General features: G+C 42.0%; 1 protein-coding gene across 4 annotated transcripts; it reads left to right on the forward strand.

Annotated features, from left to right (window-relative positions):
• Positions 1-7,716: 7,716 nt before the first annotated feature.
• rufy3 (RUN and FYVE domain containing 3) lies at positions 7,717-24,348 on the forward strand. Of its 4 annotated transcripts, XM_040003527.1 has the most exons (19): positions 7,717-7,932; positions 8,020-8,316; positions 14,563-14,736; positions 14,954-15,071; positions 15,244-15,345; positions 16,610-16,733; positions 17,991-18,055; positions 18,426-18,491; positions 18,572-18,641; positions 18,761-18,850; positions 18,940-19,023; positions 19,322-19,489; positions 20,194-20,291; positions 21,233-21,352; positions 22,054-22,180; positions 22,264-22,334; positions 22,419-22,446; positions 22,569-22,643; positions 23,307-24,348. In XM_040003527.1, the coding sequence occupies exons 2-19, from the start codon at positions 8,064-8,066 to the stop codon at positions 23,448-23,450; spliced, it is 1,977 nt and encodes a 658-aa protein (XP_039859461.1). In that variant the 5' UTR covers positions 7,717-7,932; positions 8,020-8,063; the 3' UTR covers positions 23,451-24,348. The 4 variants fall into 4 exon arrangements, with proteins under 4 accessions (XP_039859461.1, XP_039859462.1, XP_039859460.1 ...); XM_040003526.1 differs by lacking the exons at positions 7,717-7,932; positions 8,020-8,316 and adding an exon at positions 8,344-12,268; XM_040003528.1 differs by lacking the exons at positions 21,233-21,352; positions 22,054-22,180; positions 22,264-22,334; ... (1 more) ...; positions 22,569-22,643; positions 23,307-24,348 and adding an exon at positions 20,441-20,987 and having other exon boundaries at positions 7,724-8,316.
• The last annotated feature ends 234 nt before the right edge of the window (positions 24,349-24,582 follow it).

Genomic DNA, 24,582 nt, shown 5'->3' on the forward strand with positions numbered 1-24,582 from the left:
TTTGAAATTCACTTTAACCTTTCAGGTTCATCTGACACAATCATCAATACATTTTGGAGTGTTGCCAAATCAAAACTAGGACAGGGATTTCTGCTGCCATGGGGAACTTTGGTGTCTGAACATCCAAAGCAACGGGAAAAGAGGAAAGAAAGTACATCTTTGTTACATTATAAACCTTTACATCGCAGGACACAATAACAAAATCATCTGTTTCCCACCAGATTCTAAAATTATTGAGATGCCAGATGCTGCTAATCAAATACACTTATTAACTGACCTTCAGCAGTGTTGCTGTCCATCACTAATGGGTGTAAGGATATGTCTAAATAATTTGAAGTCCAGCACATAGTGAGGAAGGTTATTCAAAAGTGGAAAATATTCAAGACCGTTCCCAGTATTCCCATTAATGGAAATCCCAGGAACTTCACCCCAAGGTCAGACTCTGCAAGTGCAAAAAAGCAAAAAGACTCTACAGACCTCAGTTAGCGTGTAAATTTTAAAGGTTATGACATTACAATTACAAAAAGCCCAAACAAGTGTGTTTTGTTTGGAAGGGTTGCCGGGAGAAACCGAACATGGCAGCACAGCTTATTTTTAGTCAATGTTGCATCTGAACGATGTCATGTTGACAGACAAGTCCAAAGTGGAGACGTTTGGCCCTAACAGCACCAGATCTGGAGAAAATCAAACACCTCACACTGTCTGCACGGAGGTGGGAGTGAGGAGTTGAGCTCTGGCAGTCATTAAGTGCACCGTGAAGTCCTCTGCATAACAAAGCATGTTAGAGTCAAATGTCAAGCCTTCTGTCTCACAGTGAAGGTTTGACCCAAACTGGGTCACATAACAAGTTAATGATCCCAAGCACAGCAGCAAATGTCCAACAGAATAGCTGAAAAATGAAGAAAGTTGCTGCAACGGCCCCAATCAAAGTCCAGACTGTAACCGACTGAAGTGCTAAGAGAGCTGAACTGAAGCAAACTTCAAATTCCTCCACAGCAATGTGAAAGACTGATCAAGTCACGCAGGAAACAACTATTTCAAGTTTGTGCTGCTAAAGAGTTTCTACAAGCGACTGAATCCAGGGGTCGTCTATGATTTTCACCTGCTGCTTCTGCAGTTTGTCTTGAACAAATGTTGAATCTGCTCAGGACGAGATGTTTGTTTTTTTGACCAATCAAATTAATCAAAGATCTCTGTGGATTGTTTTTGTGGCTGATTATGCTTAATTATTGCTTTTAATGTAAAAGAAAATTTTTCTGCCACTCTAGTGTTACTTTTTGACATCTGATCTGAGTCATCCCTCTCATACATGAATCTGTCAAAAGATTTACACAAATCATGATTATTGAAACCATGCAAAAGCAATAACTGTGCATGCTTTGTGTTTCAGTGAACGAACTCTTTACTTTCTAATTTTCTAAAGAATATTCAAGACAAACATCAGTTTGTAGAAGAATGTGAGTCAATGATACAAGAGTCTGATGTTTTCACTGAAGCTACTTAAATTTTCCAGAAGTTAAAATTTGTTCACAAAACATTGTTTTATGTTTTTATTCACAACACAAAATATTGTTAAGGCTAACATTCATACAGCATATCTCAGACAAGTTGGTATGAGAAGGGCTTTCTCCCTCATGATTGTGTGTATGATGCAGAACAGCTGCTGTTTTACACATTTACAACCACACACGTGTCAGCGTTTCGATGTTTTTCCCTCATGGACGACGAGTTTCATCCAGAGGAAGAAAAAAAAAGCAAAGTGGAGGGAGACGGGAAGCCATAATAACATGAATGTCGTGGATGTCTCTGTTTCATGATCCTCCAGCTTCAGCTCACTTTACATTTCATAAACATAAAGCCTATTAAGTATTTGACTTGATTTTCCCTTTAAAGAAGACTTTGAGGGGTACTTGCTGGGCTTTATGGATGCTTTGTAGTTTGAAGGTGTTAGGCAACCATGCTGCTGTTTTGATCCATGTTGTCTTTAACTTTCTGCCAGCTCCTGCCTTTGATGTGAAATCCTTCCAGGAAATCTAGTCCCCGTCCTCCTTTGACGTCTAATCCTTCCGTGACGTCAAAATGATAAAAATCAAAAGCAGAAGTTATTTATTTCCCATCATAATTGTATAATATTTCTTAGAATACAAAGGTTTTATGTGACGATGTATGTCATTTTAAATAAAAGGAAAAAACCTCCAGTTATTTTCTGAGGGCACTGGCTTGAGTTTATCCAACATCATTATTATTATTAACGTGTTTTCCTCACTTTCACCCTGAAGCATATCTGGGTGAGATTCTGTTAAACACGTTATTGTCTTATTGTATTCCTTATTTGCATGTGTGTTTGCTTTGAGCTATACAAAAAGTGACTGACTTCAAGAACATTTACGCTGATGTTTTCAGAGTAAAGTGCATACAAGCCTGGGACTGAACTGCCAAAGCATCTGCCTATGCGTGCCACCTCCTGCAGATGGAGGATGGATGCATGTAACTCCCTGGGGCTGAGCCCAGTCAGGCCTCATGGCTTAGCCTCTGAGCCCCATCCTTCAGGCCTGGCTCCAGGCTGAGGTCAGTGTTGCAGATCCAGGAAAGGTTCTTGGTGTCCTCTTCACTTAGTCTGATCCCTAAAGGAGGACCAATTTGCTTTGCCCCTAACAACATATTTCTTGAGATCACATGAGCATAAATCCCTCCGGCGCAGTAAGGTGATGATTCACACTAGTGATGTGTCGGTCGCGAACGAAACGGCTCTTAGAGCCGACTCTTTGAAGCGAACGACGCGAGCCGGCTCCTTATTGGGAGCCGTGGGTTTTGTTTTTTTTCTTTCTCTCACCCTCTCTCGCACTTTTTTCCCGCTTCACTCCGCACGCGAGCCTTGTGCTTTACACTGGGCAGAGGGGCGGTAGTTACACTCTCAGTAGCACAGGAACAGAGCAGGGAGGGAGAGACAGAAAGAAAGAGCCAGGGACAACAACGCCACATTAGAAAGGTATAGTAATCATCCACAACTACTTTCAGTTTTGGATGATAAAGGATTCAGAAAGTTTATTCATGCAGGCCCATATGACAGAGAATATGCATCTTCTTTTTGTTTTCATATTATAATTTATATTTAATTGTGTTGTGGTTTGCAGCGTTTCACTTTAAATTTGTTTAAAAGGAAAAAGCTGAAAATTTAAATATTTAAAAGTTGAAATGTAAATAGTTGGTTTTTATATTATATGATTTATTTATTACATTTTATGTGGAGTGAATAAATAAAAGTATATTTACGGTGGCCCCTAGAGACAAAGCACGTAAAAACTTCAAAACACGTAAAAACTTCAAAACACTAGAGGTGCTAGAGGCAGTGTTGAGCTTTAGTGGCTACACAAGCCAGCAAGTACCAACGACCGGATTTGGTGTGTGGTAATAACAGGTAAATGAACCTTTTTTATTATTATTATTTGAATATATATGAGTGCTTGTGTATAAATACACAAACAATACACATATGCTTTCAATTGAGTAATTTAAGTGATCTAGGTAGCTGTTTTGGAAGTTCAGTTCATGCTAGAAATGTGTTTTGGAGTTTGTACATGTTTTGTCTCTGGGGCCACCACATATATTTATATATAAACATATATACATAAAACCACTTCTTTCTTTTTTTTTACATTAGTAATTCCTTTTGTGCATAATTTTATATTATTGTTAATAATAAATTAATTAAAGCAACAAAACAGACGTAATGCTCCTCCTGAACACCTGCAATGTGAGACCCTAGTTGGAGAGGCCCAGACCCAGTACAGACCCGGAGCAGACTCAGGATACACCCAGGGTCAGACCTCTTCATTGTTTTGGAAGCATCCCAAGCACCAAATCATTTTTTGTTTGGGGGTGGGCAACCTTCTGGATTGGCTGGGAGGAATGGATGTGGATGACTAAAAAAACAAGAGTATTAACCAAAGATTAGGTCCAAACATTCCCAGTTTATCTTTTAATTTGTTTTATTTCAGCTTATCAATCTCAAAAAAGGACACTGAAACAAACACACACTGAGCATCATCTCTTCATTCAGACAAAATCTCTTCACATACTTTCTGTTAGAGTTAGAGTTAGAGAGATGGCACAGTCTGAAAAAACAGCCAACTAGCAGACGACAGCAACAAGTTCTGTAAACATCAATAACCCCTGAAATAAAGCAGGGGGGCAGAAATGCACAGCTGAGGGGGAAAGGAAATGGAGATGGATTAGGAGCAGACTGAGGACATAAACAAATATGACAAGACTGGAGAGCAGGATTAATGTGTGTAGTGATGGTGGATAAGAAAACTTTGAGTTATTGAAGAATTCCGTGCGAGTAAGCATCTGGAATTTCCTTAAACTACGTCACAGGACAGTCTATGTGATGTTTGATGGAGTTATAATAAGGTCATGAATACATATTGTTCTGGTTGGATTTAACGTAAATGCACAGTGTTTATAACATTTTGTCAGCAAAGAGGTGAAAAAGCCTTGATGTGCACCAGAACTGGTGGGCAGATGTTCTGTGCAGCTGTCTGTGAGGGCAGACAGAAAAGCTTTGGGAGGATCCTGCTCACCAAACTGAACTGACCCCACAAACACAGACTAAACCCTGTATTTCAAATAATAGTAGTTTTAACTGCCTTTTAACATAAAAAAAAAAAACACCTTTCGATGTCAAATATTTCTGATACCTAGATGAACTGTTTAGATCACCAACAGAGCCTTGGCCAGGGGTCTCAAACATTCAATTCAATTCAATTCAGTTTTATTTACACAGCGCCAAATCACAACAACAGTCGCCTCAAGGCGCTTTATATTGTAAGGTAGACCCTACAATCATACATACAGAGAAAAAAACAAAATCATATGACCCCCTATGAGCAGCACTTTGGCGACAGTGGGAAGGAAAAACTCCCTTTTAACAGGAAGAAACCTCCGGCAGAACCAGGCTCAGGGAGGGGCGGGGCCATCTGCTGTGATTGGTTGGGGTGAGAGAAGGAAGACAGGATAAAGACATGCTGCGGAAGAGAGACAGAGATTAATAACAGATATGATTCAGTGCAGAGAGGTCTATTAACACATAGTGAGTGAGAAAGGTGACTGGAAAGGAAAAACTTAATGCATCATGGGAATCCCCCGGCAGCCTACGTCTATTGCAGCATAACTAAGGGAGGATTCAGGGTCACCTGGTCCAGCCCTAACTATATGCTTTTGCAAAAAGGAAAGTTTGAAGCCTAATCTTAAAGCAGAGATAGTGTCTGTCTCCTGAATCCAAACTGGAAGCTGGTTCCACAGAAGAGGGGCCTGAAAACTGAAGGCTCTGCCTCCCATTCTACTTTTAAATCCTCTAGGAACAACAAGTAGGCCTGCAGAGCGAGAGCGAAGTGCTCTAATAGGGTGATACAGTAAGATGGGGCCTGATTATTTAAGACCTTGTATGTGAGGAGCAGGATTTTGAATTCTGGATTTAACAGGAAGCCAATGAAGGGAAGCCAAAACAGGAGAAATCTGCTCTCTCTTTCTAGTCCCTGTCAGGACTCTTGCTGCAGCATTTTGGATTAGCTGAAGGCTTTTCAGGGAGTTTTTAGGGCATATTGATAATAATGAATTACAGCATGTGACATGTGGCGCAGAATCAGTCCACCAAAGTATCCAGTTTGGCCCACAAGATGACTGTAATTGAAATTGAAGAGTGGAAGGTCATTATTTTTTGGAGTTTGGGGTAATAATCAGATCAGAGCTGGATCACCATCGGTTTTAAAGCAACACAGAAGAGAAGTAACACAGACATTAATAGCAGTACTTAGCAAGAAACACAGGAGAACAGAGATGTTACCACAGAAATGAGGCGTGAGGAACTGAAACCAATAAAAATCAACTTGAACCAAAACACAAAACTACAAAAGTGAGAGTCATGGCTAGAACAACCATAAACCAAAAGCAGGGGTCAAACACTTCATATTATTACCAGAAATAAAACTCACAGTCTGCTAAAAATGTAAGGAAACCAAAACCAGAATCCAAAGTTCAATAAACAGAAAAACTTCAAACACTAGAATAACAATAAAACCCAAATAGAAATCAAATATACTGACTGAGAATTCTAAAAGCCCCCAAAAGCACTAAATCCTGACTGAGGCAGGTCTGTTGTTTCTTAGCCATGTAGAGAACAGGCTCGAGCAGGTTATACAAATATCAGCTTCAAAGTACCGCAGAAACTATCATTTTATAGCCTGCCTAATGACACTACACAGGGGACATGAACGGTGTGATCCATCCTATTGCTAAATTTAATATCCATAATTTTTATGTTTCTGGCTATGTTTTTTGGTGTTTTAAACTCATTTGGAATCTGGAATCACTTGCATCTGCAAATTGTTTTGAAAAACCAAGAATTGATTGATTATCTGGACTGCAAGATGCAGCTTTCTTAATTCAGATCATTCTGATCCAGATTAAATCCCTGGTGATGAGGAATATCTTTTATATTCTCCAGTCCCTGGTAACTATCAGTCTGGCAGTTTTATTGGTCCCTAGTCTCCTCCTGTTGTCAGTTATGGGTATCACATGTAACAGTGCTCACCTTTCTTTGTATGAGAACTAGCAAAGCATCATGATAAACTTAGATCCTAAATTTAGAGCTCAGACTTTTGGCATGGAGCGGTTTGTTTCTTAATTATCTGACAGTTATTGTAAATTAATCTTTCCTTTTAATTTCCTTTTAATTCTTTGTGATGGATTCCTTTACAAAGCTCACACAGTTATGCCCACATATTACTCCGCAATGCATTCTGCTTATTTACACATTTTCACTGGGATACAACCTTCAACAAGTTTAAGATAATATAAGATAAAATGTAGTTTATGTATCCCAAAATGTACCCAAAGTTGGATTTTTTAAAAATTTGTTACAGAAGCTAAATAGAAAGTATGGAGCTAAATAAAAATGAACCAAAATATGAAAAAAATAAGGTAAAATCTAATCTGAAAATCAAGATAAATGAAGTCAAAAATTTAAACAAATATATTCCTAAAGCAGAATTATCTCACATTCAACAGAACAGCGAAACAATATTAAAATGGCTGAGTGTAGTAAAAACAGGGTACCAAATATTAGATAACATTAAAGTGGCTTAGCAAAATAGTTTATCATGCTATTATTTATTACTATTATTGTCTGTGAAGGTTCTCAGTCATCCAGGTCATCGTAGTCTAAGGAGCTTGGAAAGAAAACGTCTGGACTTCTTTGAGTTGCTTGAAGACGTTTCACCTCTCATCCGAGAAGCTTCTTCAGTTCTAAGTCTAAGTTGCTTTTCTTTCCAAGCTATTACTATTATTATTTGTATTTATAAAGCACCATATGACTATTGCTTGTTCTAAACAGTAGAAGCATTTTAAGAAAATATATAAAATATGTGGAAGGTTTTTCTTTCTGTGATTCATTCATTCATCATTTGAACCACTGCACAGCTTTCAGCTATAATCCAGCTTTTGTGTTTTTAGGTTTTAGCTGCCACATCAGTGTTAGCTAAAGTCTTTGTTAGTGGGGAAAAATGACAGTTTACTTTTTATCTTCTACAACAAACTGCGCTATTTATACACCTAAATGCTTGCAGGGTCCATTTTTAACCCACTAAGATAAAAATAGAGCACAGAAGAGGCTCCTTTAATGCGACATGTTTCGCAATGTATCATGGGAAACATAGGAGGACCTTCCCAGTCGTGCTTCTGCTGCTGGTGTCAAATCTTGCTTCGTGTATGGGCTCTGTGTATGTAAAAGACAGCTGACACAGCGCCTAAACTCTCGCGAAATTGGCAACAAATCTGACCAAAATGCTGAGGCTTGGCTATTTCCGGGTCATGGAGAGGCCGTGGTGGACAGGACGAAAGGCGGAGTGATTACTAGAGAGGCTTTGCTGGCAAGTGAGTCACTATCCAGCTGTTGCTAATCACCTCAGTGCATGTCTGCAGAAGCTAACCGCAGCTAACTAGCTTGGTACTGCCCGACAGCCCCCCTTCCCCGGTCACATGAGACGAATTTGACCGAAGAGAGGATGGCGGAGCGGGATATGCCGCCGGGAGATCTTCCTCTGCGGTCTTCTCCAGAAAGTTCCGACAAACAAAACTCCTCCGATGAAAACGGACACACTGACAGCCCGGACGAAACTCTCTCCCCGACCTCAGTGATTTACTTCAAGGAGGCTTTAAACTCGTCCAACCTGCGCTTCGCAAAGGCTGGATCGCTGCCGCCCGCTCCGCTTCGACAGTATGACTTCCAGATTGAACGAATCGAATCGAGGCGACGAAGTAAGTGCTGACCAACTTCAAAAAGTACACCTTTCCCTGACAGCTAACACTAGCTTCCTAATACACTGAGAATACCAACTGTAACGCTGCAGTTTGTGCTGCTAGCATTGTTGGCTAACTTTCCAGCGTCCGTAAACAAACACCTTGCTGACACATGAACTCAGTAAAGTACCAGGAGTTATCGGAGCTAAAGCTGGGGAGAGGATAAGCTACATCACATGATTGTTGACTCTCAGCCTCAGATTTCTGTCTGCAAAGTAAAAGCCGCTGTGTGTTCTTCTGTGTTGTTTCTCGGCTAATGTGTCGTCATGTGTTTTGACAGGCTTGGTTGACTCACCTTGCTGCTGGTTGTTGTTGTTGTTGTTGTTGTATAGATTTATCATTTATCTGATTTGGAGCTGCAGAAAGTGACCTCCTGGCTCCTTTCCTAACCACTTGAGAAAAAAAAAAGTAGAATTCCTAAGGAGTTTTTAAGGAAAATAAGACCGCTCAGAGAATCCAGCTGCCCTCACACCAGGCTGTTTAATACTGTGACAGTGAGTGTTGTTTACATGGGTCTGCTGTGTTGAAACTATGCCTCAAAGATGTACTGCAGATGGCTCATCTTTGATACCTCCTCTAGTGTCTTTGTGTCGTCTTTCATGCAATTAATACAGAAGAAAACTATCACTTCCTTCCCAATGTCCGAATTAAATAATAAAAAGGATGAAAACTTTCCAAATCCTTCCATCCAACTTCTGATACTTATCTGGGTCACGGGTGCAGTAGCCTTCTTTCTCCCCAGCAACCTCCTTTAGCTGTTCTGGGGGGCATTGAGACATCCCCAAGCTAAATGAGAGACATAATCTCTCCATTATCCCCCTTGGTCGCCTCTCAGTGGGACGTGCCCCGAATACCTCAACTTTGAACCTTTTCTGAACGACCAAGCTCCTAACCCCCTCTCTAAGGGAGAGCTAAGGCACCTTTTCAACCGCTATCTAAAGCTGGTGGTTATAGGTCAGGGAGGAATGTAGCTCTACCAGTAAATTCACAGCTACGCTTTCACGTTCATATCCACAACACTGGTGATGTTGCATCAGTCCATCTTTCAACGTCCTGCTTTGTTCCTCCCTCACTCATTAACAAGACGATCGAGATATTTGAGCTCCTCCACTGGAAGGTACATCCCATCCCCAACCCGGAGTGGGTATTCCACTGTTTGGTTCTCTGTACTGTTAATATTTATTAACAAACATGATGAGCATCACTTAAGGCTCATGTTGATGATTTAATTTTGTGTGCTGTGGTGAGCTTCTGGGTGGTGTTGTGTACTTTCCTTTCATAAAGGGATTGTCCAGTGTGTCCTCTGTTAAAAGAGGTAATAAAGGAAGCATTCAGACACCTTTCTTTAGTATTTACAGGAACTCTTAAAAGGAGTGGATGTATGTCTTATAGCTCTTATTCTGGCTGCAGATACTTTAGGGTCACTTAATTCAGTTAGAAACCTTCCTGAGGTATTGAGTCTTTGAATGATCCTGTCGTTGGTTGTGACAGAGTTAACCTGTTGTTAAAATACCTGTTTGCTTTCACATCTTCATTCTCTATCAGCACACAGGTCTCTGTGGCATTTAAGATATATAGATCCTTTTTACTTTTAGTTTCCAAAGCTCTTGCAGAGAGACCTTAAATAAATGTAGGCAATAGGTCAGTAATGTCTGTCCATAACGTTACAGTATAAAACTTGAGTAACATCCTATTCTTAATTCATAGGCTTTAATACTATGTTGGCCCACCCTTTGCAGCTATGAAAGCTGGAACTCTTCTAAGGTTTTCCACAAGGTTTAGGAGTGTTTATGGGGATTTTTGATGGTGGCCTCACAGTCTCCCCTCTAATTCATCCCAAAGGTGTCCTATCAGGTTGAGGTCAGGACTCAGTGCAGGCCAGTCAAGTTCTTCTACACTAAACTCTCTCATTCATGTCTTTGTGGACCTTGCATTGTGCAGTGGTGTGCATTCATGTGGGAACAGGAAAGGGCGTTCCCCAAACTGTTCCCAAAATGCCGAGAGCATGAAGTTTTCCTAAATGTCTCGGTATGCTGAAGCGCTAAGAGTTCCTTTGGGCCAAGTCCAGCTTCTGAAAAACAGCCCCCGGCATAATCATAGAAACACCTCTAAACTTTACACTTGGCCCATTACAGTCAGACAAGTACCACTTTCCTGGCAACCGCCAAACCCAGACTCATCCATCGTAATGCCAGACGGAGTGTGATTCACCACTCCAGAGAAAATGTGCCCAATCCACTAGAGTCTAGTAGTATCCTTTATACCACTGCATCTTACATCACTCGGTGATATAAGGCTTGGATGCAGCTGCTCAGGGATGTAAACACATTCCACGAAGCTCTGTGTGCACTGCTCTTGATCTAATCTGAAGGAACGTGAAGTTTGAGGTCCTACCGATCAACTCTGGAGAAAGTTGGCGACCTCTGTGCACTATGTGCCTTAGCATCTTTAAGCTGCCCCCCAAATACCAATGCAACATGGTAGAGAGGTTCAGTTTGGTTACGCTGTAGTCACCTGTGATCAGATGGCTGTCAATCGAAGTAGAAAGCGTATAAAATAATCGTCCCCATAAAGTTGTTACAATATGGAAACTAAGCTGTTTACTGTACATGCTATAAACATGTTTGTTTCTGCTGTAAAACTGGAGGTTTTAACACATCTGTGAGGATTGACTCACTTTTCTAGCCTCATGTGAACATTAGAGCAACTGCAGTTTTTGACTGTATCATACTGAACACATGGTGTTACTTTCTAAGAGAAAACAGAGGTTCGTTTCAGACAAACAAAGCAATCGATTAAAAAAAAAAGTGAAAACTTTCTCAATTAAATTTGTCACATGTTTATTTTTGTTGTCCTCTGATGGCACGGAGTGTCATCCTCTAAAGATGATCTGATTGTCAATATCCAGCTCGATGTTTTAGGTGTTAGGCCCAGGGAAGCTGTACCAAAATGGGTGGGGGATTTTAAAAAATAGATGGCCCCCGCTTACATCTGGGACCTTTGGCCTTATTGCCCTTCATGCTCACTGCTGCTGCTGTTGTTCTGCTGCAGCCAGCTGACAGGCCTGTGTTCGAGACTGGGAGGAGGGGGGATGTTGTTGATGCTTCAGAGAGACACAGGCCCTCTGCTGCATCATTAGCCTTGGTTGGTTACTCCGGGGACCCCCCTCCCCCCCCCTTATTTTAGCTTCTTTTTTTTTACGCATGCACCATCTGCTCACGTGACAATGTGTTGCTGTACCCAGCGCTGCCGTCAGCCATCTTGGTCAACACCCACCCAGTGCATTCACTGCGGTGCGCAGGCAGTCCAATCACAGAGAACCGGTGCTAAGCTGACCGGAGGAGGGCTGTGATTTTTCAGCACGGTGCTCTCTGTTGCATTTTAAATCCCCAGTCGGCACAAAAGGCGATAACAAGAGGCTGAAGAGGAGGAGGCGGTGGAGGAGTAGAAGGCACAGACAGCAGCCTGTTTCACTCAGTTGTAGCAAGGAGGAGAGGAGGATGCATGCATAAAGAGGAGGAGCACCCTTTCTAACACCTGCTGAAGGCTGCTGTGGGCCTTTCCCGTCTTGTCCTTTTTGTTTCTTCCTCTGATTCTCTTTTCATCTTTCATCCTCTTGTTTTTCTGGCCTTCTCTGGCTGTTGGAACGCAAAGCTCCTGCATCTTTTGTACCTCCCCCCTCCCTTTTCCCCTTCGGTGGTGTTGGTTTTGCCTCGCACAAGCTGAGTCATCATGTCTGATCTGACGCCTCAGAGCGAAACCCCGACTCCCACCACAGACAAGATCACCCAGGCTGCCAGGGAGACCATTTATCTGTGCAACTTTCGCGTCTCTGTCGATGGCGAGTGGCTGTGCCTCCGCGAGCTCAACGACATCTCGCTCACGCCAGACCCCGAGCCGGTCCATGAAGGTAACGTGACAGATTAGCTCAGCGTTTGAGGAAGTGTTTGTGAGCACAGTGCGATATGTGTTAGGGCGTGGTGGTGTGCATCGCGGACACCAGAAGCAACATATTTCACCTGGTGAACGGTGTGAGCTGTGTCACGACGGGTTTGATTTCATTGAGGGTTACGCAGCAGGATGACGCCACTTATAAATAAGCCAGGGGCGGACAACAAAGCAGCCAGGTCCTGCTGGGAGGCTTCAAGTACTTGGTAGCTGTTGCTCCTCACAGAAGATCCCAGTTGCACAGAACAAACATGTTTGTGTGCTGATGATTTTCATTTTGTTTCTCCCACTGACAAAGCGGAGTGCAGCAAACACAAGCCTGACTGTAAACAGATATCTATAACTGTGTGCGCTGTTTTTATTGTTTTTAAAACTGCCACACCTACTCTCAGCACGAGCAGGCCAGCTGGCAGGCACTCGTAGGCAGTTCAGTTGGCAAATGAGGCGCTGCAGCTTTCAGCCTACACCGCTGAAGAGTCCACTTTAATGACATTACAGAAGCCCATTAACAGACAACAGAAACATCTGCTTTAGGCTTTAGTTCTCTCTCCTCTTCACTCACTTTGCATAGGTTTCTGAGGTTCTTGTTATTGATAACGACAACATGCACAAGTTTGTTGCTTAAATCTATCATAGCACTGGTAGTGTCAAACCTTTTTATGGGAGACGTGGCAGTATTTATTTTAATGTTCATACAGTTTATCCACATGGCTTAATTTAACAAGCTGGGTAATCATTTCCATCCTGTTGAACGTTTTCTCAAACGGACTGATTCAGATCCACAGGGACAGACGCAGGACATCTTATATTTTAAACATATGCACATAATATTTTTATTGTATAATAACTGTTCATGATATGTTTATTATTATTATTATTATTATTATTATTATTATTATTATTATTATGGACTGTATAAAAAGATGGATGTAGCCAGCGTGACGTCACATATTGGTTGGCGAGATCCTGCCATGTGATTCCACCACCGCTCTTGGTGGTTTTAAAAACTGGAGGTAACAAGTGAGGGCTGGATCTGAAGCTGAGGGACACTGCACACTTATCAGCCACACAATAGAGCATGCTCTGCTTTATCCACCTTTTTAAGTCTTAATTGTAACATTAAAACAAATGAGCTTCATGTTGTATTTACTAAGACCTGAAACTTGTGATATATCCCATAAGGTTGTTAGAGAAAGAAAGATAAAGGAAGGTTGTTTTCCTACAGACACGTACAGAGTCAAAGACCTTATTACAGCCGCTGGTATCGCCCCCTGCTGGCTGCATTAGGAAGAATGCAGCTTTAAGGAGCTAAAGCGTCGGCGTCACTTTTCAGAGGTGGAAGCTTATGGATCTGTAGTTTCCACTGAAAGCGTTATAAAAGATGGACACTTTCTTCTTCTTCTTTTTTATTCTTTTTTTTAAACAATTCAGATTGACACATGGGGGAAAAAACCCAACGATAACTGACAAAGCTTGGCTCTTTGTCATTTATCATTGGAAGGAAAACACCAGGTAGAGATGGTGGAGAAAATGGTTTTAATCAAGCAGACCAGTACCCGCTATAAAATACCCAGATAAGTCACGCCGTCCTCCTGAACCAGCTCAGTATTTCTCAGTGTCTCGTTGTTTAGTTGCCTCAATTTTTTTCCCAGTTTTCTACAATTTTCTATTTTACTTTCAGCATTAATATTAAAATACAAATTTATACAGTTTTAATACCAGCATGCCGAGGATCTCTGCTAATTTGTTTACATTTTGCGTTAGAGAATAAGATGAACATGCTAATGTAAACTTTAAATGTGTAACTGTATTAATAATGTAAACAAATCTGCAGGGCAGCATAGAGCACCTCCACTAAAAGCCTCTCTGTGTTAAATGCTGACGTAAATAATAGATCAGATCAGGCGTGCAGAACGAGTGGACTGTATTAAACTTTCACATTCTCTTAATTGAGACTATTTCTCTTGCAGACACATTTTATAGTTTATATTAAAACTGTATATAATCTTCAGATTTGCAAGGTTTTTTCACAGTAAGTCCTGGAGTTTGTCTTCTTTTAGCTATTTGTAATGATGGAGTCTTTGTTGTCTTGCTGTGTATTCTTTATTTCACCTTCCTGGAAACTGACTTTTTTAAAATTTCTGTTTAAGAAATACAGAGCTGACTTTCAAACGAGTTTAGTTCCTGATTTATTTGTGCTGTTAAATTCTGAAGGTGAGAACTATAAAAGTCTGTTTCCTTTTCTCCGTCTTTTAGATCCCAAGGATCCCATCGCAATCGAGAGGCTTAACTTGATGAACATGGCCAAACTGAGCATCAAGGGCCTGATCGAGTCTGCGCTCAACCTGGGACGCACGCTTGACTCTGACTATGCACCGCTGCAGCAGTTCTTTGTCGTGATGGAGCACTGTCTGAAACACGGGCTGAAAAGTAACAACTGCATTCGTGTTGTCTTTTATAACTCCTTACAGTTTTTGACAGTGAGATGTGAGAGATTAAAATGCACAGTTGACATAGCTGTAAGGAATATTTAGTCTTAAACTCCTGCTTTAGTTTCCTTTTAACTGTATTGAGGCCAGTGTGTTTTTGCTCTTTCTGTATGCACGCTCTCAGTCTGTCCGTCTCATCGTTGTCTGTCAATCTTCAGCTAAGAAGACCTTCCTGGGCCAGAACAAGTCCTTCTGGGGACCATTGGAGTTGGTTGAGAAGCTGACGCCTGAGGCAGGAGAGATCACTGCCAGCGTAAAAGACCTGCCCGGGCTCAAGTGAGTTTGTTCAAAGTTTCCTACAAAAAAAGGCTCTTCTGCTTGGATTTTAATTATGTCATCTGAGCTTTAAACAATGCAAGAACGTGGCTGGAGCTTCTTTGCTAGCTGCCTTAATCTTGTAAAGGCTGTTAGTGTGTGCAAATCTCACTCTTCCCACGTTTGATACCAGAACTCCTCTAGGAAGAGGACGCGCCTGGTTACGACTGGCCTTGATGCAGAAGAAGCTCTCAGACTATATGAAGACCATCATCAACAGAAAGGACCTGCTCAGGTGTGTTTGGATCGTAATATTCACAGAGGCGAAGACTTTATGTGAACAGATGAATGTGGTGTCTCTTGTTGACCACTGCAGCCACAACATCTATCAGTTGGCAGTACAGTCATTAATTATAACAAATGATTATAATTTATCAGGTAATTGCATTAAACTTCTCCAGAAGGCAAAAACACCACAAATATGAAGGAAAGGTTCAGTTCACTGACTTTACTTAGCAGATGAGGAGGCGAGCAGGCAGCTTGCAGCACAGTCTTCATTCACCTGTATGTTTAAGCTGCCACACTCCTGATAATGCACAACTTGAACCTTTAATAACGAAGCAAACCTAGTTGCTTAGAGCAGTTATCACCTCGATCAAAGCTGGCTGTGGTCAAACTCAGTCACGGACAGACAGGTGTTGAGGTCCAGACAGCAGCTTGTATTACTGGCTGTGCTGTTTTATGTAAACGCTACTACATAAATCTACATTTAAGTTCTGTCTTCTTAGTTTCCCTCCAATGTCACCATTATAATCCCGTGTTCAGTTTACCGTCTGGTCAGTTGGCTCAGGAGGATGAGAGTCTGGCTCCAGAGCGGTGGGTCAGGAGTTTGCGGTGCACTTGCTGCACATCTTATATCAGCCAGTGGAGCAGTCAGATAGTTCACCTGACCCTGAAATAATAGCAGCTGGTCAAAGTCTTTTTTAAGAAGGATGCTTCAGTGCTTCCTTCATATGATCTCCTATCCAGAGGATGCAGTGAAGCATCCTTTATGAAAGGAGACAATGTTGTCCCACAGTTCATACCACACTCTGTCTGCATGACATGGATCATGTAAATCCTCATTTTAGTGGATTTATTATTTTTATGCCGTTTGTTAAAGGTTTTGAATTTTCAGCAACAAGCTTTTGAACCTGCAGGTTCAACTTTGAACTTTACACTGTGGTAAAAAAAATCAGCGTCCTATCAAGGTGTTTTATCTTGATGAGCTCCTTAAATCCAGATTGCGAGCTGTTTTAATCAAAGTGTGTTTAAGGTGTGTAATCAGTCAGTTTGTATTAGTAATGCCTGTTCTTGGACTTTGGCATCAGCTGGGCCTGGTTCCATCCCTCAGCCCCTGATCCCACCGTGTAGCCTGTCTCAAGTGGCCATCTGAGGATCTGCAGTTTTTGTTTTGGTTTGGTTTTTTTTGTTTGTTTGTTTGTGGCTCCGGTAGTATTTTATACAAACCTAAAACCCTTCCGCCTGACGTTGTAGCCCTTTCTGTCTCTTCTCTGTAGTGAATTTTACGAGCCAAACGCGTTGATGATGGAGGAGGAAGGCGCCGTCATCGCCGGGCTTCTGGTTGGATTAAATGTCATCGATGCCAATCTGTGTATGAAGGGAGAGGACTTGGACTCGCAGGTTAGTCTGCTTTCACCTCTAACTTAAAAGTCATCACACTCCCTGGTGTGGCATCGTTTTCTCTCAGCCCATGTAGAACAAGCGCGTCAAATTCAGTTTCACTGATCGCATCAAAGGCCAGACATGGACTTTATGACATGTGTAAAATAGCTTGTTATTTTCTGCAATAACGCCAACAACCTGACATGATACAAGTTCATGTTAAAGGAAAATAATCCATCATTTTATTTGTAAATGTCTAAAGTGGCCTCTTTCAACGATTGAAGCATGTGGTGTGTACTGGCTAGAAAGAGTAAACGAATAAATGTTTGGGAGATCTGTTTATGTTTTCATTTTTCTGAAAGACAAAAAATGTTCCATGCATTAGAAAATCATTTTAAAATCACCAAATACCTGTATGGTATCGGTCTTAAAAATCTGGTCTGTGTCGGCCGGGTTTGGTCCAGATTTGGCAGATGTGGTGCAGACAGTGTCTACACTGTGGTGTGGTTATTTAGAATTATTGAATGAAGTTTGTTTGGCATTCAAATTTTGGCCAGATGGCATTTATATATCTGTATATTTGAACTCTCACTAATGAGTTTCGTTTTTTCCCTACAGTCAGTATTTTCCCTTAAACATGCCAACAAAAGCCTTTCGTTAAACCAGGCGTGGGGAACTCCAGGTCTCCTGCAGGTTTTAAATCTCACCCTGGGTCAACACGCCTGAATCAAATGATTAGTTCATATCCAGGCTTCTGGAGAACTTCAAGACATGTTGAGGAGGTCATTTAGCCATTTAAATCAGCTGTGATGGATCAAGGACACATCTAAAACCTGCAGGACACCGGCCCTCGAGGTCTGGAGTTCCCCACCCTGAGTTAAACCATCTGTTCAGATCATTTAAATATGAAGTACAGCGATGTTTCCTTTACACAGCAGCAGCACAACTGAATTAAGAGCAATGTAAAGGGGCGCAGCGTTTTGTGCTCTGAGGCCTGTGTCCCCGCTCTGCTTCATAAACATTAAAATGTTGAGCAGTGCAGCTTCAGGTTGTTCTTGTTTCAGCAGCTCACAGCTTGTCAGTCAGGATGTTCAGCCCTCAGGTTGGGAGTCCAGAGTGACTGTGAGGAATGCTGCAGCTCTTTGTTCATATCCGCCTGAGCTTGGAGACTAAAATATTTCAGCCTGCAGACTCTACACACATACTTTGAATTGTTTTACATACGAGGATGGCTCCTGTCATTTGTTTTTTGCCTTTTTCTTAAAACATCTGCAGGTTGGGGTGATCGATTTCTCCATGTACCTAAAAGACGGTGGACACAGCAGCAAGAGCGTGGAGGGGTGAGTCCTGGCTCCTGTAGTAACTGTACACTGTGGGCCTGTAATCGGAGCGTGCGTTTTGTTTTTGCTTCACTCCTACCTCTGTCGACTGACAGCCATTTGTCTTGAACTTAATTAACAGAAAGTGTCCTTTTATTTGGACGGCTGGATTGAGCCCCAGCCTTCGGACCATATTTTTCCAATGTGTGGCCTTTAAACTTGAATATTGAAAAAGATTTCCGTTCCATGCCTGAAACACATTTTAGCCTCAACAGTTTAAAAATACTGCACTAGAATGAGATTTTCTGTCAGATTTCTATTGTTTTGTTTGTGTTGCTGTGTGTTTGTGTGCCTGACGGCTAACTGCACGTTTCTCTTTGTGCGTTTTCAGGGACGGTCAGATCACAGCGATTCTCGATCAGAAGAACTACGTGGAGGAGCTGAACAGACATTTAAGGTTTGTCGGGGTGGTGCGCTAACTTTGCTCTCCTCACCTTGGCGAGCTCGGTGACTCACCTGCTTTCTGCCTGTTTACAGCGCGTCGGTGAATAACCTGCAGGCCAAAGTGGACGCTCTGGAAAAGTCCAACACGAAGCTGACAGAAGAGGCGAGTCTCACAGAGATCATCTTCAAAAACTGCCTTTAAATGTCAGCCTTACATGTTTTTTGCCCGGCTGCAGGGACTTCCTGTTTACCAAGCTGCTTTGTTGATTTCTGTCCTTGCAGCTCGCAGTGGCGAATAACAGGATCATCACTTTACAAGAAGACGTGGAGAGAGTAAAGGAGGAGAGCTCGTATCAGCTGGAGTCCAGAAAGGTGAACGCTGCTGATCTGCCAGTTTATGCAGCAGCTGACTCGAGCATTTGGAAATTTGTAGTAAAAGCAAGCGTTCCTTTTTTCTTCAGGCATTAAGAAGTGATTCAGCAGCAGACGGACAAGCGCTGGGGGAAACACGCAAGCAGCTCAAAGAGGAAACTTTGCTTCGACTGGTGCGTTTCAGCTGTTTGACAGTCTTTGTGTAGCTTTAAGTCTGCTGAGGCGTTGATACCAGCGAGAGATTACACATGTAGCCGTGTCATCTGCTGACAAAGTTTGTAGTTAATAGTAACAAATGTGCTTGGCCTGTTTAGTGTTTTCATTTTTAGCTGCCATTTACACAGAAATACAACAAAGCTTATGTGGAGAAAGACAGTCAGCCCAGTCCAAATTCAGTCCATTTAGCTTAGAGTTTAATTATGACATTCCTGCTTATATTTTTCTAACTGACAAAGTCTGACTTGTGTGCAGGATGTGGAGAAGGAGCTGGAGGTGCAGATCGGGATGAAGCAGGAGATGGAGCTGTCCATGAAGATGCTGGAGAAAGACGTCTGTGAGAAGCAGGACGCTCTGGTGGAGCTCAGACAGCAGCTGGAAGACCTTCGTGCCATCAACCAACAGCTAATGCACAAGTCACAGGTGAGGCGGTGCTTCTCATGTCTGATTATGAGGACACTGCTTTTAAAAGGCGCACATCCACTTTTGTCTCTCTTCACTCGTAGATTTCAGCTTTTCCCAGGAACTTGTAGGTGTTTAATTTCACTATTAGCTCTCTGTGAAATGATAAAGCATCACTTCCTGTCTAGAATAACTTGCAGTCAGCAGTAGATACTGACTGACAGTAAGAACTTGGCATTTTTTCAGTTAAGGCAGAAAAGAGGAGGCCACTTCAACGAGAAAGTTCAAAGGTCTGCTTAACTGTAAGAAGACTGAAACTGTTCCACAAAGCAAGAATAAAATGGACGATAGCAATTAGTTTACTGGAACACATTGAAAATATTAGGCGGAAAAAGTTTTCAACCTGGCCTCAGATTAAAAGGTGCACAGGTGATCTTCACTTTTGCTCTGAGTTTAGTCTCTTAATATGATTTCTTGCCGTCTTATCAGCATTAACTTATCAACTAGGGATGGTCGCATTTATCAGATATTTCATCCGTCCACCTGTCCTTCCTTTTTCGGACCCCTATCCTGATCTTCACAGCCGCCTAATCCCAATCCTCCACCTGCTGTTCTAGGGATGACGAGCAGGTGGAGGATTAGATCCCCAAAAATATCTTTTCACACAAATCTGAGTGTATATGGAGGAAAGACATCAGTTGACTAGTTTGGATCATCTTCTGCAGAGTGCCGATGCCAGCTCGAAACAGAAGAGTGAGATCATCGTTCGCATGGAGGAGAAAATGAACCAGATGTCAGGGACCATAAAACAGCTGGAGACCAGGTGAGGCTAGTTTATTATTACAGCACGATGTGCATTTGGTGCTTCCAGATGACATGTCTTATGTTCATGGATGCATTTTCTCTCTCTTCACTTTCTTTTTCTTTAATTTTTTCCATCATTTGTTCGTCTGTTGTTTTGAAAAAAATCAGTGACAAACATTTGGCGAAGCAGGCCCGGAGCCTGAACTCTGCAGCGGGGAAGCTGCTGCAGCTGCAGCAGTAGCTGCCTGCTTTCACGAGTCTGAAAACAAACATACAACCCTGCCTAATATAGAAATAACCAAACTAGGATGTTATCTTTTCTGTACGATGCTCCTTTGTTGTTACAAAATAAAAACCATCTTCTTACAACCTCCTGCAGCGGCGCTCCAGCATCAGCTTTTAGTGTGGACTGAATGGATCCTTTAGCAGCCCCTTAATCCTCGTGTTTTCTGCCAGATGTGTTCGCCGCATCAGATTTCTACTTCAGATTTCCGTTTCTAAAAACTGCCCCGGTAATGCTTTAGTCAGACATAAGATGAGTAGAGGTGCCTGATGGACTGATGTGCCAATAAACCCATGCTGAATACTTGACAGTTGCTGTAATGTGATTCGTCCTCAAACCTGAGGCTGTCAGATATTCTCAACCGACAGAGAGAAGTGGCGTGTGGCGCCAGATATCAGAGGGGTTTGTTGAAGTCGAACGTCCAGCGCAGAAGAAGGAAGGGGCAGAATTAATGAATAATTTAAAATTGTATGTGAACATAAGTTTGGTGTCAACTGTAGTAATCATTAGGCTAATAAAACGCTAAACAAACAGAGTCTGCTTCATGGTCTTTGGTCACAGTGTCCCAGGTTGCTCTTACATTTTAGTTTGAGTTGATCTCTCTTCCCAGCCACGTTTCCCTTCATCACATTTTTATTTTTCCATGAGTTTATGTTAACCCGCTCACCCCAAACCAGATGCAAGCAGGCGGAGAAGGAGAGGGACCTGGCTTTAGAGGCGAACCGGCTCTTCAAGCAGGACTTTGGAGACAAAATCGAGAGTCTGCAGGTGGAGGTGGAGCAGCTGAGGAAGCAAAGGTAAAGTCTGGCGCCTCACTACTCCTGCTCCATCCGAAACACTGAGATGACCAAAACAAAGAGGAAGAGGACAAATCGCTTCCTTATTACTAAAACCGATTCTGAAGTACGATTTCACTACCTCATCTACACGAGGCGTTTTGTAGAAGCTGTGAGCCGTGGCAGTTGGCAAATCCACATTTTGAATTTATGCTGAAAATGAACATTTTTTCTTAATGTGGCCCTAATACTCCTTTCTATTTTATCAGTCTTTCTTTGTTAAAACAGTCAGACTCTCACTCTGTGGTCTCAGTGCTCTCATTGAGATCTTTTAAAATTTCATCACAGCGCATTTGTAACCATAGAAACGTACAAATACTAATGATATGTAGCCCATCAAACCACATCGATACAGAGAGTGGTTTCTAGAAAGTTTTGAGTAGCGACGTTTCACACAGATTTCAGTTACACAGGATGTATAACATGCAGGTTCTACCTGACGAAGGGACAAACCAGGTCAGAGGCCTGGCAGGAAACTGCTGGATGCACAGCTGTTAATCAAAGCTGCCTGCTTATTTCTACTGTAACATTGGGCTTTCCTACCCCTTGGAGGTTCCCCTTTACCATAAACGTTGTTCCTTTTTCTGCTCCAGATATGTTTATTAATTACTGTCGTCACTGAACTATACGTTTCTATTCTTTGGCTTATTTTGCTGTTTCAGGTCTAATCTGGAGCGTGAGCTGAGAAAAGGTCGCGATCGAAAGAGCGAGCATCACCTCAGTGCCTCCTCGGTACCTCAGTCCAGCACTCCGCGGACCGACAGGAGACAACCAGGGGATGTACCAACAGTACGTGGATTCTCACATTAACGATATGTCCGATGAACAGCTGTCAGCTGTGCTTTGGTGGCTTATGACTGTGTTCTTAACAGCAACTCCCAGAATCCCCGTCAGTGAAGGAGAAAGACCAGTTCCAGAGTGGCCCAGAGGACAATACCAGCCTGTAGGTATCTCAGAGTTTCAGAAAATAAAGTGAAATTTATGGAAAAATAATTCACTTTTTTATGTCCCGTCTTTAACTTTGAAGGTCCCTGTCGCACCACGAGGATGAGCAGGTGAGATTTGACTCTTTACCTGTGTGAAAGTTTGGCCTTTTAATAAGTGGATGCTGATGGCAGTGTGTCTTTGCACTGTTCAGAGACTCATGCATTTATTTCTTTTTGTTGTTCTTCCTCAGGAGTCGTTCTTGGAGATCAGCGAGCCTTCCATGTGTACGATGTGTGAGCACGCCGACTCCCTCCTCAAGACAAAGGTACAAATTACTGAGGATCATTTTGAACTTGAGTTATCGAGAATATTTTTCTGTTTGGCATTGAAAGTTTACAGCTTCTTTAAATAGTTGACTCCTGTTTTTCTTGGGTTGAACTTCCTAAAGCTGTTACGGCTGTTCCAAAACTTATTTTCTGTATCAAAAAAAATATCAAACATATGCAAATAGTCTGGTTCAAATCCTGATTGTGGGGGATCCATTCCCATCTCATCCGTCTCCAGGCTGACCACAGGAGGTGGAACTCCTCTTGTCCCCACACTTTTTAAGGACTGCCCACATCAAAGATCAGCATGATCATCTCAAAGGGCAAAGTGATTATTAAGACTCACAGATAGTCAGCATTTTGGATCAGTGGTCAGTAAACTGCCCCGATCTCAGACCAATCAATGATCTATGGTCAGGCTTTAGAAGGCTGAAGCGGAGTCTTTGATTGGCCGGTTCTGGCCCTCAGGGTGGGTGCTGAATGGGGAGCTAACGTGGACTGCACCAAAGCCCAATATGAGATGAATATGATCTGTGAGTCATGCAAAGCTACTCTCATAGAACCAAAAAGTAAAAATAAGGCGCTGTAAACGAGCAGAATGGAGGAGAACTCGTGTCCCCAGCTGTGGTTTCCTTTAATGGAGTTTTTCTTCTTCTCTGCAGAAACAGTGTAAGAACTGCAGCGGCGTTTTCTGTGAGAGCTGCGTGTCCAAAGAGCTGCCTTTACCTTCCTCCATTCTCCCAGAGACGGTCTGCACCACCTGCTACTCGCTGTTACTCCAACAATACGCTTCATCACCAACATGAACCCACAATCATCACACACAGCAGAGACGCGCGAGTGTAACAATGGCACCTAAAAACCAAAAAATCCCAACTTCCTGAGACATCCTAGGAATCACGGGGTCTGTGAGCTATTTAAATCAGGCGTGTGTGCGTGCAGGGTTTCCTTAAAATAAAAAACAGCTGACGCCATTTATCTTCCTTTTCTGGTTCGTGTTGGTGATTTTAGGCTTCCGTCGGCACTTTTAAGCTAAACTTGCTCTCCCTCACATGGCTGGATTTAAACAAATAAATAAAAGAATCATCTCATTTATGGACACTAAGTGATGAAAAGTTTAACTGATATTTTTATCCCCAGTGTTAAAAGATAAAAAAGGAAAAACTGGAATTCAAGGCTCGGTGTTTCGATTCAGAGATCAGGATACGGAGTTACTCGTACCTTTATGCACTTTTGTGATTAAACTGGCGTCACATTCAGTGGAAAACCCTGACAAACTCGGTCAACAAAATGACCAAATGCTGTCATGTTGTGTGTCATTACTTCCTTAAAGACTGTTTTAAATAAAAAATAAAAATTCATGCAATATATATTAAAAAAAAAAAAAGTTAAAGTGTTTATTTCCAGAGTGGAGCGGATTCTGGGAATTATAAACTGGAATGAAAAATCAGATCACCAAAAATCCACAACGATGTTGTGTGAGACTTAGAAACAGTTATGCTTATTCCCTGCTTTCAGAGATAAAAGATGAAAACGCTGATATCTATTTTGTCTCTATTTGCTTAAATATGACTGTTAGAGTATTAGCATAAATAACCAAATCCACCATAAAGAGGTCAACATGCCAATTTGAGTTTCCAGTGTTGTGTGCTGGAAACTTGGACATTGATTCAAAGTCATTCACAATAAAAATCAGTATCACCATTAAATTCTTCATCTTTGGAACTATTTTAGAAGCTGAGTTTGTCTCTTGTCTTAATATTGGTAAAGCTTTAAAAATTGGAGACCAATTTAAAGCCATTCACGGAGACTCAACCTCAGCAAGGAAGAAAACAGCAAGATCAGAGTTTTGATCGAAGGTTTGCACATTTCAGTCCCGGTGCTGTGTTCAGGAACAGCTGCTCCCGTCAGCGCGAGGAGCTTTAGATGCAGTGTTTC

The sequence above is a fragment of the Simochromis diagramma genome, unplaced genomic scaffold (assembly GCF_900408965.1).
Source record: "Simochromis diagramma unplaced genomic scaffold, fSimDia1.1 OVJJ01000583.1, whole genome shotgun sequence".
NCBI lineage: Eukaryota > Metazoa > Chordata > Actinopteri > Cichliformes > Cichlidae > Simochromis > Simochromis diagramma.